General features: G+C 43.6%; 1 protein-coding gene and 1 long non-coding RNA gene across 7 annotated transcripts in view; one reads left to right on the forward strand and one right to left on the reverse strand.

The window, feature by feature from the left end:
* The window catches only part of LOC121110715, a 136,877-nt gene extending 128,236 nt beyond the window's left edge, over positions 1–8,641 (forward strand). Inside the window, exon 3 of the long non-coding RNA XR_005859793.2 lies at positions 6,959–8,641. This is a non-coding gene — a long non-coding RNA (uncharacterized LOC121110715). The remainder of the gene's footprint in view (positions 1–6,958) is intronic.
* A 4,872-nt stretch (positions 8,642–13,513) lies between these two features.
* FGF13 (fibroblast growth factor 13) overlaps positions 13,514–18,548 on the reverse strand; it is a 272,223-nt gene continuing 267,188 nt past the window's right edge. For 5 of the 6 annotated variants that reach the window (XM_046939966.1, XM_015278206.4, XM_046939965.1 and 2 more), the window contains one exon: positions 13,514–18,104. In XM_046939966.1, coding sequence (XP_046795922.1) covers positions 17,968–18,104 — 137 coding nt within the window. In that variant the 3' untranslated portion in view covers positions 13,514–17,967. The remainder of the gene's footprint in view (positions 18,105–18,548) is intronic. The other variant, NM_001001743.2, reaches the window with a different exon arrangement.

The raw sequence follows: 18,548 nt of genomic DNA on the forward strand, positions 1-18,548 counted from the left end.
TCGTTTCCCATTGGGTTTTACTGATATATTTGAAATGTGACTGCTTGCTGACAATCTATAATCCAGTGGCTCTTGCCCAGGCAGAGGAGGGTCAGTACGGCCGTGGTTTCATGGCTAGACAAAAGCTATGCCAGCATAAATACATTCCTTGGCACCACAGAGGATGATCAGAGCCAAGACCCAGTTTATTTATTTATTGATACGTTTATTCTTGAAAGAAAAAGGACTGGACAAGAGCAGACCTGGACTGCTCCCATCCTTGACCAGCAGCAACATGAGACCAGAGCGTGTCTCAGTCCCTGCCCCATGGTGTAGACCTGGTGCCTGTGCTTGATCTCCAGCAACCATGGGCTATGTATGGCATAAGCGAGACTGCTGCAGAATTGCTGTTTGTTTATTAGTGGAGGATAGATGGTTCAGGAGTGGTTTAGATGCATTTGCTTCTAAACTCTCAGGAGGACCATCACCTGCTTTTCTCAGGTTTAAGACATTGACTAATCCTAAATTCCAAAGCTTCCTCAGTTTCCTCCTTTACTGCATTTCCTACTCTGTCCCAGGTGCTATTTAGCTTAAGGGAGAGCACTGTCCTAATTATCTATGAACAAAAGCACAAAACCACAGGTGGATTGTCTGTTGTTTTTCTTCTCTGTTGAGGGAACAATGCTCTTTGTCCATGCATTTTAAAGCGCACTAATGTTGATGAACAATTTAAGGGAGAAATATTTGATTCTGCAGGGGCGTTGGTAATGACTTAATCAAAGGCAAAATGCCCCTTTGCTCCAATTTAATGTTCTTACAGTTTAGTTCTTATTAGCATTGATTTTTCCCAAGCCTTTAGCATCCTATTTATGAAAGGCAACATAATGAAATTTAGCAATAAACAAGAATGTTGGAACAACAGAATAGACCTTTATTCTGCTGTCTGGTGTGTAGGTGTGGAACATCTGCATCTCCAGAAGGGCTGTATTTCAGTGGGCTTATACAGGCACATGGAAACACATTGTGCCCCCATCACCATCCATATGTAGGGCAGGAGAAGGGACATGCTGAATGTCTAGTCTGATGATGTTTGCATGTAAGCCAGTTGGGAATCTCTGACATTCTCAATTAGAGCTTGTTTGCACACTCTCTTTGCAATTACCAAGCAGTTTGCAGCCAGTGCACCTGAAGGCTGCTCTGGGACAAGCTAAAATCTCACTGTCAAAGCTAGGAAATATGTGGCATTTGCAGTGCTAACAGAGAAAGATCTAAAATAAATGCCTAAACTTTCCTCAGACCTTTCAATGGTCACCAGTCCTTCCACAGTTTCTCACTTAGACTGGTTAGAAATAATCTTCACATTTTCATTGGTTGGAGTGCCTGCATCAGTACTACAAAAAATTTTAGAGGAGAAAATAATGTTTAAAGGGGTTTCTTAAGTAGGACCTCCCAAATATTTAAGTGTTCCAAAGAGATAAGGCATTGAATCTATATAAAAATGTGGAAAGTCATTACCACCCCCCCTGCAGCATCAAATATTTGTCTTAGATTGTTCACGAACAATAGCATGCTTCAAAATGAATGGGCAAAACCCATCCATGGCTGAGAGTGCTTGCTCACCTCAGAACACCTGGTGGACTGATGGGTGCAGCTTTTGGCTGCACTGCTGTAATGTAAGCTGAGAAGTGATTTCGTGTTTGTGGATAGTGAGATTCCAAGGCATAATTCACGGGGCAAAGAAAAAGAGCAGTATCTGAGAAACAAGCTGTTCACTGTTTTGCCCAGCTGAAAGATGTTGGCAAAACTGGAAAGCTATGGGTCAGTTTAGTTCAGCTTTGTGATGAACTATGTGTTATCCCAGTAATTATATTTGACAGTCAAAGATCTTGTGTAAGGACAAAGACCGTTTATTTTTGCTTAATATATTCTCTGCACACTCAGTCCAGCTGCCCCAAATGCAGCTGCCCAGATCTGTCTCAGCCCCCAGAACTGATTCCTCCATCCCCTGCTCCCCTCTGTGTCCGGGGTTAAGCAGCATTCTGCCAGAAGAGAGATTTCTTGGAGCCAAAACCTGGATTCAACAGCTCCTCCTTGGCCAGCATTGCGCCTGGGAAGCCTTGGAAAGTGATTTATTGGGCTGAATCCCACCCTTCATCCATGTCAGGGAAGCGGTGGGAGTGCAAACACTGTGTTCAGAAATCATAGAAGTGGATAAGAATTTTTTACATGTTTTTGTGAGAGGAACAGCAGCTGTTCTAATTCATCTTCTAGTTTCTAAGCATCCAAAATCACTGACTTACTATAATTAATGCTTTTTGGTTTTTTTTTCTGTTTTTTGTCCCTGCAGAACTTTGTTCATAATAAACCTTTTTACATACTGAAGGAAAATGCAGATGCTTTCCTGGGGTAGATCCCAGTAAGAGCCCAGTATATCTGTTGGGCAAATGGCCAAGTCAGCCTGAGATCCGCACCAAAAAAGCACAGGGTTAGCTACCGCGGGCCATTGTGCTGTAATCGAGCAGTATGCTTTGCTCAGTTCAGCAGCTACCACCGCTAAACCTTCAGGCTTTGCAGGAAGAGCTCAGAGGAAAGCTCTGCAGCACGGATGGATCCTGCAGCACCACCTACGGTGGGTTGGCTGGGTGCTCCTTTCTGCAGGTGCTGAGGCTGAGCATCGTTTTCTGCTATTTCCACTTTACGCCGGGCTGCTACAACGCAGCCCTCGGGGGAACACCGGCTGCAGCACCTGCAGAAGGAAAAGCTCTCTCCTTGTCCCCAGCAGCCCCCGTGCAATGGTTTCCCTCCCACTCATGCTGCCGCGGGGCCGTGCGGATGGTCCCTGCCGTGCGGATGGTGCGGATGTGACGGGAATGAGAATCGCAGAGCTCTGTCCTCACGCGGTGCTCTGGAAATGAATCGCTTTGATCTCAGGCGGATTTCCCCGCGCTATTTTTAGATGCGGCGAGGATAACCGAGGGATGTCGGTTCTGATGCAGACAGAAAGGAGCTTCAGATGCAGTTTTCCTCCTGGGACGGGAGAGGAGAGCAGGAGGAGGAAAACAAGGCAATCTCCAGCAGTGCGTCTGAGCCTTCTGGTGCAGACAGAGTGCTGAGCCCCTGAGGCTGCAGAGGGATGTCCCCAAATACAGAATACACCACATAAGCTGATAAATCTCCCTGTGCTGCTTCTTGCTGCTTTTTTTTTGTGTAACTCACCATTCTGCAGCAGCCCAAAGCCAGGAGCTGTGACTGAATTCAGCTTTGTAGTGTAGTGGGTATATTTGTGAGGGATTGCTAATAGTTATCCTTCGATTTAAAAATAATTGCTGTCTCTCTCACTCTCCCTGCCTCCAGGGCATGTGTGGCTGTCCCAGATTGCTTTGTTTTGATGGTGTCAATTCCTGCTTTGCGTTTTGCATTCAACGTAATAAACAACCTCAGCAAAACAAGAAACAATCTAACCAAACCTTTCGTTGGTAGCAGCAGCAGCATGTGTGTGTGTGTGCGTGTGCAGGTTTGCACGCAGGCTGCAGTAAGGGAGAGAACCTGTTTACAGGGCACGAGCTCTGGGGAAGGGTTTGCTTCCTTTTTCTCCCATCTCTCGTTGCTGGGAAACGGCCGCCCCGGTGCTGGCAGTGGCTGACTCACTGCGCCCGGTCCTCACACGCACTGTGCCTCGAGCTACAGAGGCAACAAAGGAAGTACAGATTCAGCAGTTAGACATGAAACACCGGGGAGCTCCTTCCCTGGTGGCTCCAGGATATGGCTGTTGGCTGCCAGGTGTAAGCAGGCCCTGGGGGCTGTAGCAAAGGCCTGAGAAAGGCTTTTGTTTGGTGCCTTGAACCAAGCAGAAGCCAACAGAGCCATGCGAGGATGACTCCATGGACATCGCATTGCACCAAAGGTCATAGAAACCAATGGAAAAACCCTATTTATATCCACTGAGCTTGCTCACTGCCCATCTTTCCTTAAATACTCACAGGAACATGAATGAGTTCTCTTCTGCCACTCCTTCCTCTGCTGTGCTTGTGTTTTATGGAGTAGAGCTCAGTTCTGCCCAGCTGTGAGCACTGGCGTTTGCATGGGCATTCCCTTTTTACTTATGTGGACAGTCTGATTTGTATGGGCATTCCCTGTTTTTGCTCATAAATGCACTGCTTATGGCACCTGTGTTTGGTGGATGGCTTTCCACAGCCAAATGCAGTGGTTCAGTGAACTTAGTGTAAGCATAAAGCTGTGAACATAAATCAAGATACTTAGAATATAAGTATATATTCTGTGTTTTATATATATATAAAAGTATATATACAATATAATTAGATTCATAAATTCCACACCATGAGATCAATCAACTAAGCTTAAAAGTAAGAAATTTGGAATCTATTTGAGGTTTGCAGTGGGTTCACTGCTGTTTTGTTCAGCATTTCTCCATCTGGAGAGCTTTTAGTTGCTACTTTGGTGCTTCCGATTTTCATGTTTACTTTTTATCAAATGCCACAGATCTGAGGGACTGGGTAGGAGGGGGAAGCTGGATACGTGATAGGACTGTAGGATAGCAGTGAGTACAGCAGGACTGGCAGCAGCCACAAATCAGGCTTAGCAGAGTGTCACAAGCCTGGTGTGCTTGGCTCCTAGCCCTGGCAAGCCTTTGGAACCTGAACAATTGCTGGAAACTTCCCCTAGCTAGGGTTTCTGGACTTCCTGTGGTGTCCAGACTGTTCCTAGCATCTGCATCAGAGAGCAGAACCTGATGTTACAGCCGTTGAGGCCCAAGACAGACACCCAGCTCCAGGTTTCCCCCTCTTTCCCTCCTGTTCTTCTTCCCAGCTCTGGAGTACTATCAACTTCTTCAGGCTGAGCTAACCCAGCTGCTAATGCCTGAATCAAAAAGATGCAGATTGGGTAGGTCTCCAAACTCAGTGTGATGCAGTAGACCAATCACACACCCTTTGCTGCAATTCACCACACCAGAGCAGTCTCTCCACGTGTGCTCGAAAGCCTCAGCAGTGCTGAGGACACCTCTTCATGACATCGCTAGGGCCATACTTCACCTCCATCACCAGTAGTCCCCCCACCCCTCCACAGTGAGACATCTTCTACCACTTTTGCTTTTTCTGGAGTCCCTCTGGATTTCATTTTATCAGTAGATTACATCTGAATTTTGCACCTCTGAATATAAAGCTTATGTCCCTTTGCTGGCTTCTGCCCACTCACGCGGCTGTGGGTGTCAGGGCAGATCAAGCACCCCAACCTGCACAGCTCCAGGAGTTGCCAGGAACCGGGACAGGAGAGTGGTGGTTTTAGCATGAATCTCAAAGCAGCATTTTAAGTCCATCACAATCCAGGGCTGGATTTCACAACAGAAATTTAGATGTCGAGGGTGGACTCCCTCCCGAATCCCGAAACCCAGTTCCTGGTGGATTCCTAATTCTGCAAGTAGGTCACGCCTGCTGTCTGCCTCTGGGTACAGCAGAGACTTGACAGGTCTAAATAATAACTCTTATCTCCTCGCTCTTTGATGTGAGATGTCACTAAGATGTTCCCTGCCGTCCGCTTTTCATTTTTCCTTTTTGCAAAACTCTGCAGAACACACAAGTTAATGAAGGATAAGACATTTCTAGGTCCCACCAGTTCTTGCAGCATGCAGTCTTCCCCCCAGCGTGGCTCTTTGCATTGGCCTCATGTGGGAAAATGGCTGGCAGGACTGCAGTGTCCCAAAAAGCTACAGGTAATCTAAAGCTGTCCCTTAAGCCCCATTTTCAGTGTTCAGAGCCCAAAGTCAACAGCCCTCTGCCTATAAAAGCAGCATAATTCACACCTACTGCTTGTGCAGGGATGTGTGTGCGTGCACACATGCAGTCTTTACATCAAGATATTGCTTGTGTACAGCATCACGGATTGTCCTCTTACAGCAGTCTTCTCTCTCTTTACAGCACTGTAGATAGAAGCTTTACATAAAATCAGTAGTCAACAGCTGCGTGAGGGAATCCCGCTAACAGAAGCTGTGTCAATGCCAGGGGCAGTTCCAATTCTATGGTAAAACGTACATGATGTTTGCATTTTACTGATATGTATTCAGCTGGATCTGTGTCACAGAGGTTTCAGCTTCCACAGGGAGCTTTTTAAAGACCTTGCCCTAATTGTGAAGCAATTCCAGTGACACTTTAAATTATAGGTGAGTTTTACATAAGTCTTTGGATACGTGTTGTTATGACATGTAAAATTTCATCTCTGCCAAATGCAGTGAATTATGTAAGATCTCTGTTTTGTGTTTGTCAGGATGATTTGAACCATTGCACATTTAACAAATGCACTTTCAAAAGGCCCAATCCAGCACACAGCTGTGATGGTAGAGATAAGATTAATAAACTTTATTAAATTTCTATTAATTTATATAAGCTATCAGAAAAGTTTACACGACAGTATTAAAGCTACAGATTCAAGCATGCAAGGAGCAGGAAAAGCCATATCCTGAAACACAGCTCCTTTGCTGGGCTTCCAAGGGTGGCTCATTAGATGATCAAATGCTGTTTTTTTTTTGTTTTTTTTTTTTCCCCATAGGGGCTCTGCCTCCATCACTGAGTAGACTGCCTGATGCAAATCACTGGGCAGCAATTCAGAAATCTGTTTTCTTCCCCTCATCTAGCTTGTGGCCCCAGCCCTTGTTTACTGCACACTGCTTAGCCTTACTGTAAAGATTTTACTCTTTCCACCTGTGTTTTTTTTTTCCATGACACTCATTACCGCAGTTGTGTTTATTTCACACACAAACAATTAATTAATTAGTCTCTCTGAAGCCCAGTAAAGCACACCAGAAGCATTATTACTTTATAGATAAAGAATAGAGACACAGAAAGAGTCACCCAAGAGCATCAGTTAACTTGGGATGTTCAACGTGTCATGCTCAAGGGCTGATATCTCCATGCACATAATACACATAAATACAGCTTTGCATGCTTAGTGCCACTGTACCTTTCAGCACCATCAGGACCGGACAGCAACGGGCGGACGGAGATGGTGGATGAGAGCTGCCAGGTGCATGCAACTTCTTGCCCAAGATTTCCAAGACCTGATGGTGTGGAGAGCTTTAAAAGAAGGATCTGAAGGAAAGCAGTGATGCAACTTCGTGGGTGCCTCTTGCTGTGATTTAGTGCTGTCTGTGCTCAGGCACCAGCTCAGCCTGCAGCCAGGCATCACTTCTATCACTAAAGTAGTGCTGCACACTGTGTGGATATCCCACAGACTAGTCAAAAGAGGACAAAGCATCTCTCCTCTCACTTGGAGTACAGCATGCACCAGTAACTTGCATGAGAATTGTATTACCCAGAACCTGCATGATGACTTCACACACCACAAAATATGGGCAGTCACAGGAGTGCAACTGCAGGGGCCCTCCTTGGCTTTCTTCAGATCACAGTTTGCCAGCTCCCATCCCAGAAATGTGAGTCCTGAGAATGACTGCAGAAACTTTTACTTGTCTGAGCTCCAGGAGTATTTATGTAATTTAATCGATGAACTGCACTGATTTATTTGCACTAAGTAACTCCTTGGGATCTGGATAATAGATAAGGGTGTGCACAGTGCTGTACAAACACATCATAAATAAATGCAGCTTGCAAATCAATTGTCAGATATTGATGATTAATCTCCTTATAGTAAAATAATGTTACATCTGTCCATTATGGCTTTTTTTTCTTTTCTTTTTTTAATTTTAAAATTGACCTAAGAGGTTTCAGAGTTATTTATTTCAGGAAAGCTGCCCTTTAAGCCAGATCTTATGCTTCTTAAAAGGTCATAGGGTCTAAATATCATGGTTACTTACAAAGCATGGCTCCCTGAGAGGTCTGACAGCTGCCTTCATCAGAGCAAATCAAGGTCCTGTACAAATAAATGCTTGGCCATGAAGCTGAAGGCTGTGTTCTTGCAGGGAATTTCACACTATCGTCCACTTTGGCTGCTGGTGCTGCATACATAGAGTGCTGTAAAGGTTATCCCATCTGGCTCCCAAAGCCTGCATACATCAGCACATGTGAGGTGCTGCAGCACAGACATTTACCTTCATTAAGTCACCAGCTGGTTCAATTCCTGACATTAGTGAGAGAGCTGGGTGCATGATAATGTAGTGCTTTACTAACTGCATTTGTGCGAGTTTTATGCAAGAGAAAAATAGAGTTAGGTACAATTATGGATATGCTGAGCCAGTGAACCGCTTTCTCAGATACCTGAGCCAGATGAGGCTGCCACTATCACAGCCATTGCCCATCCTCAGCTCTCCCAAGCAGTGTACAGCTGAGCTCACTTCCAGTCTCATCCACCTTACAACACAGAGAGACAGTGTTTCTTTTATACCTGTTCATTAGGTATTCTTAAAAAAGAAGAAACCTCCTTCTGTCTTCTCATCCTCTCACAGAACATGGAGGACAGAGATAGAGAGCCATGTGGTCCAAAGTCATCTATGAAATCCATAGGTTGGGTGCTACTTGGTGCTTCTAATTATTTATTTATGTAACAAGGAAAAACAGCTTTTAAAGTAATTTCTCTGCAATTGTTTGTCATACTTACAATGCTGTTCTGTCACTCTTTTGTTGTACTCTCTTTTTATGCCATTTTAGGCATACATAACTGTTTTTTTGTTGTTGTTGTTGTTTGTTTGTTGTTTTCTCTCCAGAGCTCCTACTTTTAAGAAGTGCAAGTGAATCTTCAGCTATTTTGCTTACAGAGTACTTATGGGAAAGAGGAATGTGTATGTTCGCAGCTAAACTTTTGTCCATCATAGTTTCACAGTGATAACCTGAAGCCCATTTGGACACAGATCAGGACTTTGGTTGGGTATTACTGTCCACTGCATAGGTGAGCTAACACAAACTACTCCAACTATATATTTAGATTGATTTTCTTTTGGTTATCCTGCAACAGTTTAGTTTTGCTCTAGGCTTAGGTGATAAATATAACGTGGATTAAAGCCATTGCTCCTCAGACTGGCCCTGGGTTTGTTTGTTGCAGGACATAATACATCTGTGCTTAACAATCTCACTCCTTTCAGTTAACCCATCCATGGCCCCAGAGATTTTCCTCTTGAAGCCAATCCAACATGGTAAGGAAGAGACCCTACACCGTGAGGAATCAGGGCAGTCTGGCTTTGGAGTTCAGAACCAGATGGCTGGAAGCTTCATTGCTATTTAACAAAGACTTTTGGTACTAAGACAAATGCCAAGATCTGCAGGCAGCCCAACTTTCAGTAACTTCCTCGATACTTTTGAGTCATCATTAATACCATCCCACTCAAGAGATATTCCTAGGTGTACCCCTCTTCCCAGCACTTTTTTTAATCATATACTTTTAATTTGCTTTAACCCTGCTGGCAATTAACCTTTCACCCTGTAATGTGATGGAAAGTACAGCAACAATAGCAGAGTAGCACAATCCTTGGCTATAGCAAATGAGAACAACCCCAAATGCAGCAACTGTGGTTGCAGAAATGAAAGAAAAAAAACTGCTTACCTTTGTAAGGCCTCCAGTAGAAAGAAATCTACAACAAGATACCCTTCCCTCCACTGCCAACCCTTAAATGAGGTCTGGGAAGGGTGGATCCTGGCTCTACCTCTTCTGGTCACTCACGTTCATTGCATGCACCTGAGCTCCCCTGGGTTGGCCCTGCCTTCCCACCAGGTGCTCAATCACTTTTTCAGGCTGTGACTTAGCATTTCCGCTATACCCCTGGAACTCTTTTCTCGTAATTCCTGGCAAGCTCCATTCAGTGCTGTAATCTATGTGAGCTGTTTAAACCCTTCTGCTTTTCCATGGCAGTTTTCAAAGACTGGAGATCTTTGAGCAGTCTCCTGTGAAGTTTTAGCAGCCTCTTCCCGCTCCCTATTGCTGTGTTGGGCAAGGGGCGGCAGTCTGCTTTCTTCTTTCATGCCATTTCTGAGCAATTCTTCAGTGTTGTGCTTCTCCCTGACTGATCAAAGCCTTTCCCACTGTGACCTTTGATCAAGCAGTAAAAGATTTCTAGCAGAGCATCAGCCCCTTCTGATTGCTGTATGAGGTGGGTCAGCCAGTACCCAGGGCAGCGTGGGGGTAGTGGAAGTGCTTGCTTGAGCAAGGCTGGCAGGGGTTGCCCGTTTGTCTCCTAAGTATTTTCCAGTTTACTGCATGGCAAGGTTAATTGCTGCTGTGTGCTCTGACTCTGTTTTTCACCACGTCGAATTCCCTGTGTTGCTGGTGTCAACACCATTCTCACCTGTTCAGGTTGCCCAGAAGCACTCATAAGACAAACATGAGCTGAGAGATACATGCTATCTATCTGTATGCTATGTATATGCATGTAAATATATGTATACTTATGAATCTTTCATACATGTTTATGTGTGTATGTATATATGTTAATCTATATCTCAGCATGCTTGTGTGAAGACATTTTCCTCACTGGCAGAATTTGAACTCCAAGTGGACTGTTGTCTGTCTGACATAGGGCATGATGGAAGAATACTTCTTTTGCCTCTGTTGAAAATGATTGACCATTGGTTCAGTCAAATGCTACAGAGCATTAATGAGATGTTGGCTTTGTATGCCAGCCAAGATATTATGGACGTGCCATGTAAGATGGACACACGCTTGGGCTCCACATGGTTCGCTGAAGGCAGCTGCTCTTGGCAGGTGGGGCAAGGCAGGAACACTTAATCTTTCATTGAATGCTGATTAAATTTGCAGAACGGGGTACAACTGGAAAAAATATGAGTGACCAAAGAGGTGAAACTGATGCTGTGTTCACAGGTAGAGCCTTAGGAATTATCTGAACAGAAAAGGACGCTAGCTGGTAAGAGTTAGCAGCACCCAAACTCCTCCCTGGTTTATGATTTCCTTTGGTTTCTCTTTGTTTTGCTCAATCTGCAATCATTACATGAGCATAATATCTGCTGACGGAAATTCCCTAGAAAACCTCATTATTTAATGCAAAATAATATCTTCATCAACAGCTCTGAAGCAGGTGGTTTCTCACATGTTGCCACTATTTCCAAAGTCATCATTGTTGTTTTTTTTTTTCCTTAATGAAGAAAGTTAAAAAAAAGCCCACTAAACAACAATAAGAAGTTCTGCTTTTGATTAACAAGGAAAAAAAAAGTTTAATTTCTAAAGATGTCTCTATATTATTAACTCAATTATCAGAAGGGATGGTTGAATGAGCAGACAATTAAAAGAAGGAGAAGCTCAGAAGGAAAAGTTCATCAGTGTATTAGGCAGACAATGGGGGAAAGTAAAACTATTTCAAGTGCTATTTGAAGGAAGCCATTTGGGAAAGAAATAGGATTAATTAAGTTTTGAACCGGTTAATTTTGTTATCTAAAAATATTTCACAGATTAACCACTATAACGTACTTATGCATGAGGTAATGTCTGAGCTCCTTCAGCAGTGCTGCTCTCGATAAAGGTACTTTAAATCAACATGGCACTCCAGACTTTCCAGAGCCCATGGTGTACTCTGCAGCTGAGATTAACATGGGGCTTTGAGACATCCACAACAGAGAGGTCTGAACTGTGCAGCAGTATTCTGCTGTCTGTCACAGTGTCAGCTGAATCCCGCTAAACTCAATGAGAGGCAATGGCTTTGTTGCCTCTCACGGGGAGTGATCTTTAGGCTTTATCACCTCCTCCGTCTCCCTGTATAGACCCTGTCTGTTTTCATTGTAAGCATCAGTCTAAAATATCTTTGTAGAGCTAGAGCAGTGACTTGGAGGATCTGCTGTCACCACAACTACCCCAAAGAGGAATCTCTTTCCTTTTGCAATTTATTCCCATTGCCCCTTCCTTGGAGCTTGTGTACATGTAGCTACAGGGATGCTCCAAGTGCTCCTTCATCTACATAATTCAGGTAAACTCTTCCCTTCCCATTCTTTTTCCTGTTCTCCTTGAGAAAATGTCTGTAACCTTTTCCTTCCATGGATTTTTGTCCCTTACATTTTTGTTTTTTGGGCTGATCCTGAGCTGACAGTGGGAAGACAGTTTTCCCTGACTTTGGCTCAGACCTCCAAGACAGCCCTGTATTCCAGCTCTCAGTATGGTTTCCACCAAAATATATGTAGTAATAATTGTCTGTACAAAATTTCCTTGCTGCAAAGCTTTGGACAATGGGGTCTGTGCCCTCACTCCGCATGCATAGCCCTGCTTTGTGAAAACGGGTCCCATAATTGGATTAAATCAATATGCAAAGGGCAAAAATAAATAAATAAATCTGTTTACCCTGTCTGCACAGGGCTTTTGTTTGTGCCTTAGTTTTCTTCAAGGCGTGGGTAGTGAATCATGACAAATTACTTTCTCAAGCTTTGCCGTCTATTTCTTAATGAATTAATTTTAACAGGCACCAGCCACGGTCCTCCCCATGCTGCTGCTGCCATGATGGTCCCTGGGTGGGGTGGACCAGTGACTCTGTTCTCAGCAAGGGGACAAGCTTGGAAAAAGTGTGACAAACTATATACAATGTTGAGTGGCCCAGGCAAGACAAAGGCATTCACCCTGCCCCTCCAGTTGTTGAATTTAGGTGAGAAATGCCAAATACATGACTTGAGGAAAAAATATGACCTGTGGGTGCTTGAAAGTAATTTTCCATAGGTGGTATTTGAGAATCTTATCTTCCATCTCGTTAATAATGATCTTTGAAGGGAACCCTATAAACTGTCTTCCATTTCTGATGAGATGGAATAATTTATTACTTCAATTTCCCTGATTAATGTAAAATGTGTTTCAAATTTAGGTTTTGCTTTAATATTTAAGCTTCCCCATGAGAGGAGCTGCAGTAGGGCAGGGTGACTGTGTCATCCCCTGTATCCACCCTCCCTGTGCCATGGCATGTTCCCAAATCAGGGTGAGCTCTGCTAGCAGAGCAGACCTGCAATAAAATTAAGCAGCAAACATAGCTTGTTTCAAGACCCTGCTCTCTTAAAAGGCAGGAACATTGGTGCCTACCTGCCTGGAAGGGTCAGATCCCACAGCTCTGCTCATTCATGCCAGTGATATTTTTTCTAAATTTTAAGCAATGATCTGAGTTTGGACATTCTTAAGAATGTCTTCTCACAAAAGAACTGGAAAAAAGCCCAAAGTTTGTGCTCTTTAGAATAAATCACATTGCAGGGCTTTTTCCTAGGAAACAAACCTATTCGCAGTAGGCTTTTTTGCTACTCTTTTACATCACTGCCTTTTTGAGTGCCAAAGTTGGACAAAACCATGGTGCTTTGTCTTGTCCTTACACCATGCAGGAAGCTGAACTCCAGGGTTCACCAAAAACATTCCATGAGCTGCTAAAACTTCTCACATGTTCTGTGTCTTCCATGGCCTATGTCTATGCTACAGCAACTGGAGGGCCCATTTGTGTGCCTTGACCACTCAGGTTGCCTCACTCTAGTTCAAAAGGACATAAAAGACAATTTTATTACAGTAGGGTCTTTATCTCAGTGAAAGCAATAGTGTAATGCAGCAGTACTGGGATGGAAAGCCCTTAAATACCTGCAGTGATAAAAATCAGAGCCCAGACAGAGAAGTATCTGTTTTAGAGAGACTTATTTATTAGAAGATAGGAGGTTGTTACATACAGATTCTGTCCTGCAAAAGTGTCCTGGTTAAGGATATGTCAGGGAGACGTTTAAACCCATTAGAGCTGGCTCTGGTCTCCATGCAGAGATACTCAAGACACAGCAGAGCTCTGCCAGACCTGGCTCTCGCACTTGTGCTCAGCTGCTGAGAGGCCTGACATACCACAGCATCCCTGAGCTCGTTACACCACCTTTATCCCACTGGAAACCCTGGCCTGTGGGCTGGAAACCAGCGGTGGGGACACCAGACAGTGCTGCAGAAGGGGCACCGTTCTTCCTGGGGGGAACCTGGAGGTGTTTTCCCCAAGTAGGGAATTGTCTTCCATCGTGCCAGCGATGAACATGTCTGAGCAAGGGGCTATGGAGATACAACCATGCTATGAGGTAGCATGAGGTAAATTAAACTTAAAAATAAAATAAAATAAAATAAAATAAAAAAGAAAGAAAAAAGAAAATAAAGATCTCTCTGTGATACAGAGAAGAGCTCTTGCTATCCTCCCTCACCCCAAAACCAGACAGAGAAGGCAATGTTCAAGTCCCCTGCAGAGACCTCAGAGAAAGCAGCTCTGATAGGTGGATCTCAAAAAGGCAGAGGTTTTGCCCCGTAATAGTTGTGCTCCTAGCAGTTTTCCTCCACTTTCACGGGTGCCCTGTTTCCTGTTGGGTTGGCAGATAGTGTTTGTCAGCCTTTCATAAGGCCTCTGCCCCACGGTGGCTCTTGGCCTTTGCCTGAGGAAGCCCAGGTGAATCGAAAAGCCACCATACCAGTTTTGCACCTCCTGAGTCAAATCCAGGCCCAGGGTTTGCCACACAGAGTGTGGTCACATTGGTGGAAAGGCAGGGACAAACAGAATGGCAGGTGAGAGGCATAAGCCATCATACTGGCAATAAAGAAGGGCCTGAGAGCAAACCTTCTGCAGGTGGTTGGTGGCTCACAGGCAGTACAAGTCTTGGTTTTTCTTTATTCCAGGCATGCATCCTACTGCACTTGGACAGGTACATGTGGCAGAGCAAAGTAGGGTTAACCTACTTTGGTGGCTGTAAGTTTTCTTTTCATAGACAGCCACCCGATACGGATACTTTTCCAACATCTAGCAGGCTTCTTAAATGAAGGTATGACTCAAGAGTTATCTGTTTAATGAGCTAATCTATGGGTGCAGGAGGAGGCAGATAAATAAATACTTGAGTCTAACTCCTAAAGTTCCTTTGCTGAATCCAAATTCCTGTCTACTCAAGGGTCTTCGCTGGCTGGGTCAGAGTATCACCTTCACATCACTGTCTGCAAAGGCACATTTTACTGTATTTCTCATTCTATGGCTCCACAGACTACTTGTAAGATTCTGGGCATAATCTCCCACTTTGCCTATAGTGTATATGAGCTTTTGTCTACTGCAGGATGCTATCAAGGGTTTCCCCTTCCAGTCTACAAACTCTGAAGGAGATAATTGTAACAGGTTTGCCAGAAGTTTTTAGAAACAGCTGCTTATGGCTCATCTATCACCATACATCTCTCCTCATCTTTAACCCAAGAGTGGGCTTTGCTAGCCTGATATGTTAGAAACTTTCGAAACTAAGGACTTGACAGCGAATGTTCACAGCTGATGACAATGTCAATATGCAAAATGGGTCTTCAGAAGTGACAGTTTGTGAGATGAGCATTTTTCCTTTGCTGCAGATGACCTTCAAGGTTGGAGATATTGGGGATGGGGAGTTGCAAGGCTGCAGCTATCAAGCAAAGCAGCAGACTTCCAGTTACCTTTAGGATAATAAACATGGCACTGAACAATGTGTCTAGCTAGCTTTGGCACAACGATGCCTACTTTTGATCAGGTTTTATGTTCCTAAGGCACTCAGACTCCTTTTTTGGAACATGCACCCCAATGAGTCTGATTTTCTTGACTGTGAGGATTAAGAAAATGCTTCATGAAGGCAAAGCACAATTAGCTGAAGAGAAAAAATGCTTCAGACCCACTAAAATATCAAAACTCCAAAAACAAGCACAGGGCACATCTTCAATTCTTTAATGACTTTCATAATAGTTCTTCCCCACCTTCTTCACCCTTCAGCAAGGGTGGATATGAGGATCCCAGGCCCTCTGAAGGTCACCACAGTGGTGTTATCTGGGGAGGGCAATACCCTGCTCCAACAGAGGAACTTAGCAAGCCGGAGCTCTTGGCATACAGTTTGCCATAAAAGAATGAATTTGGGAGTTTGATGTGAAATGATTGCCTTCTCTCTTCTCTCAGCCCTGACATTCATAAAAAAAGCTAATTCTCCTAGCATGTTCAGGAGGGAAGGAGACACACTAGACAACACAATATCTGCTTTTAATGTCAGACTAACACTTACAGGCAGCTTTTTGTCTCCGTTTCCATGATTCCCTTCCAGACCTGCTTCTTCAGCCACCCATGATGAGAACATGTTCCTCCTAGGTCTTACTGAAACACCTTGATGAGCAAAGCTCACCTGTCAGAGCTGTATGGACACTGTAGAGAAGTTCTCGTTGATGCTTTTGGAGAGAAAACTTAGGAGAGAAATACATTTTCTCCCCAGAATATGTGCACAAATGCAGGAGGCATGGTAGCCCATTTCCTCAAGACCAGACGAGCTGGCCCCGATGAGTGCCTACAGCGATGCTCAGGGAACTCTGAGCATCCTCAAGGTGCCACCCTGACATGAGCAATGCTGAACTCACCAGATCTTTTTGGGTCCCCCTGTACCGAGGGCTCTGGGGAGGTGTGCTGCGAGGTAGCGCTATGTGGCTGCACTAAGGAAGCCTAACAAGGAGAACAGACACAGAGAAGCTGGAGAAGCTCAAAGCAGAAGAGAGCAGTTCACTGAGGCTCCAACAGCGTGCAGCGAAGGGGCTGTTACCCAGACTTTGTGGCACTTAGTAGTCACTGTGTTTTGAGTATCTCAGCTGGGCGCGTAAGACCAGTTCTAACAATATCCAAAAGGAAGAATGTTTTCTCATTCATATGGAGTACGGAGTCACAAGGGAATAACTTGTTACATAGAAAGATTTTGAACATTAATTACAGTATCTTTTATAATTTTATAATTTAATTGCCAACCTTTTCCCTTGAAAGTAATCATTGATGTACATCATATAATCAAACAAGCTTTTTTAAAAAGTACATCTTGATATAAATGGTTTATTCAGTGCATGGTTGTGTATACAACAAATAATAAACAACTCTTTTGTACAAGGCAGAAAGCTGCCTGTACAGAACTATGTCAGTTTTGGAGCACAGAATCCAACGATGATTAATGCACAAAATCTTACACATCATGCAACTCTAGGCCAATATTCCAACTTTCTCCCATGCAACAGACATGATGACCTAAATGGAAACCTAACTACGTTTTTTTTTAAACAATTGTTTCCAATAGCATGTATAAGTATATGTTGTTTAGGGGTAACCTGTCCTAACGCTTCCTCCTACACAATATTCACGTGCCCGTTACAGTGAAAGAAGGACTTTTACAAATAAGACGTTTCTTATAAAAAATTAAGTCACCTTAATTCCACAGTTTCTGTCTTTAGAAAAGAAGCCACAACAATAGTTTAACATGACACACAAAATGGAATTAAGAGAAATCTACACTGGAGGATAATTTTATCCCTTTCTGTCAACTTCCACTTGGGATAACAGAACATTTCAGTTCCTACAGACTGGGGTTAGCACAAGAACTTTACCAGAAACTACAAATCTATAAAAATTTATATTTCGTTGTGTTTAAAACCACAAGAACACTGTTTGCTAGAGCCTGAGACACCAACTCTCAGTTCCAACCCTGAATTTTTAATTATTTTTTGAAAGACATAGCTTGAAAGACCCATTGGAGTTCAGAAATCAAAAAGTTGCACTATTTCAAATTAAAGGATACATCTTTTTATCAAGCCTTAGATATAAAACGGTAAGCCAAGGAAACAACAGAGTTTACATATTTGTTTTTTGTTTCCCCTATAAAACATATAAGCATTAAAATTTCCTTTGAAGAGCAAAAGTGGTCTTTTTCTTAGTTGGAAAGCAAATTCTTATCAGCAGTGAATGCTGTGAAATGTTTTTTGTTTCGTATTCCACAAAGCATAGGAGAGAGAGAGAAAGAGAGAGAAAAAGAGAGAGAGAGAAAGATCTGGACACCTCTTCTCCGAGATTTAATCCGCAGTTACGTTTGCTGGCTATCCAAGTGCCTTGTGATATGCACAAGCATATTCTACATTATTGGGGTATATCCTTTGACAACCAGTAGATCTAATGGCTGATAAACGAGTGACCTATGCAAGTTCGGTGGCTTGTCCTGGGCAATTGAACATTTGGATGAAAGACTGCTAGTAAGAATTCAACTGCATCCAGAGGTAAGGTTCTGTTTAGAGAGCACTTGGCTTGCCTTAACCTGGCTACGTTGACTCGTTTTGGCTCATGGATTTACCCCCATTTAGCACTCCTGAAACACTTCTGCTCTTTGTTGGGGTCCCACTTCCAGATCTTGAGAACTCTGTGAGATCGTGGAGAGAAGGCTCTTTGTACATGGCCACTGCAAAGCAAAAGAGAGGCAGCACATCAGCATGCATTACAGTCACTTGGTGCAACGTCCAGCTACAAAATGTCCGGATTTTTCATTCCGCAATGAGCAACATAAGGAGCGAATTAAAAAAATACAGCTTCCATTTCAAACGCCCTAAGAAATTCCAAGCTCCTCTTAAAGGGAATGACATTTTAGAGGGGGAAAAAAAAAACCCTAGTTACCTCTCCTCCTAGTTAAATCACCCACCTACCCTCTGCACTTGCAATGCTTTGCAAGATAGATGCGAGTTGATATAAATCAGCATTTCCTTATTAATGGTGAAATAGCACTGCTAACAGCTGTGATCTGGCCTATTACTTGTGTATATAGACCAAGCTGAAGAGTGTGAAAATGGTTTTGCAGCCTTCTGCTTCCTTTGCATTCGTACATATAAGTGAAGATCAACTTCGGCAT

This window comes from Gallus gallus, chromosome 4, assembly GCF_016699485.2.
Source record: "Gallus gallus isolate bGalGal1 chromosome 4, bGalGal1.mat.broiler.GRCg7b, whole genome shotgun sequence".
Classification (NCBI taxonomy): Eukaryota; Metazoa; Chordata; class Aves; order Galliformes; family Phasianidae; genus Gallus; species Gallus gallus.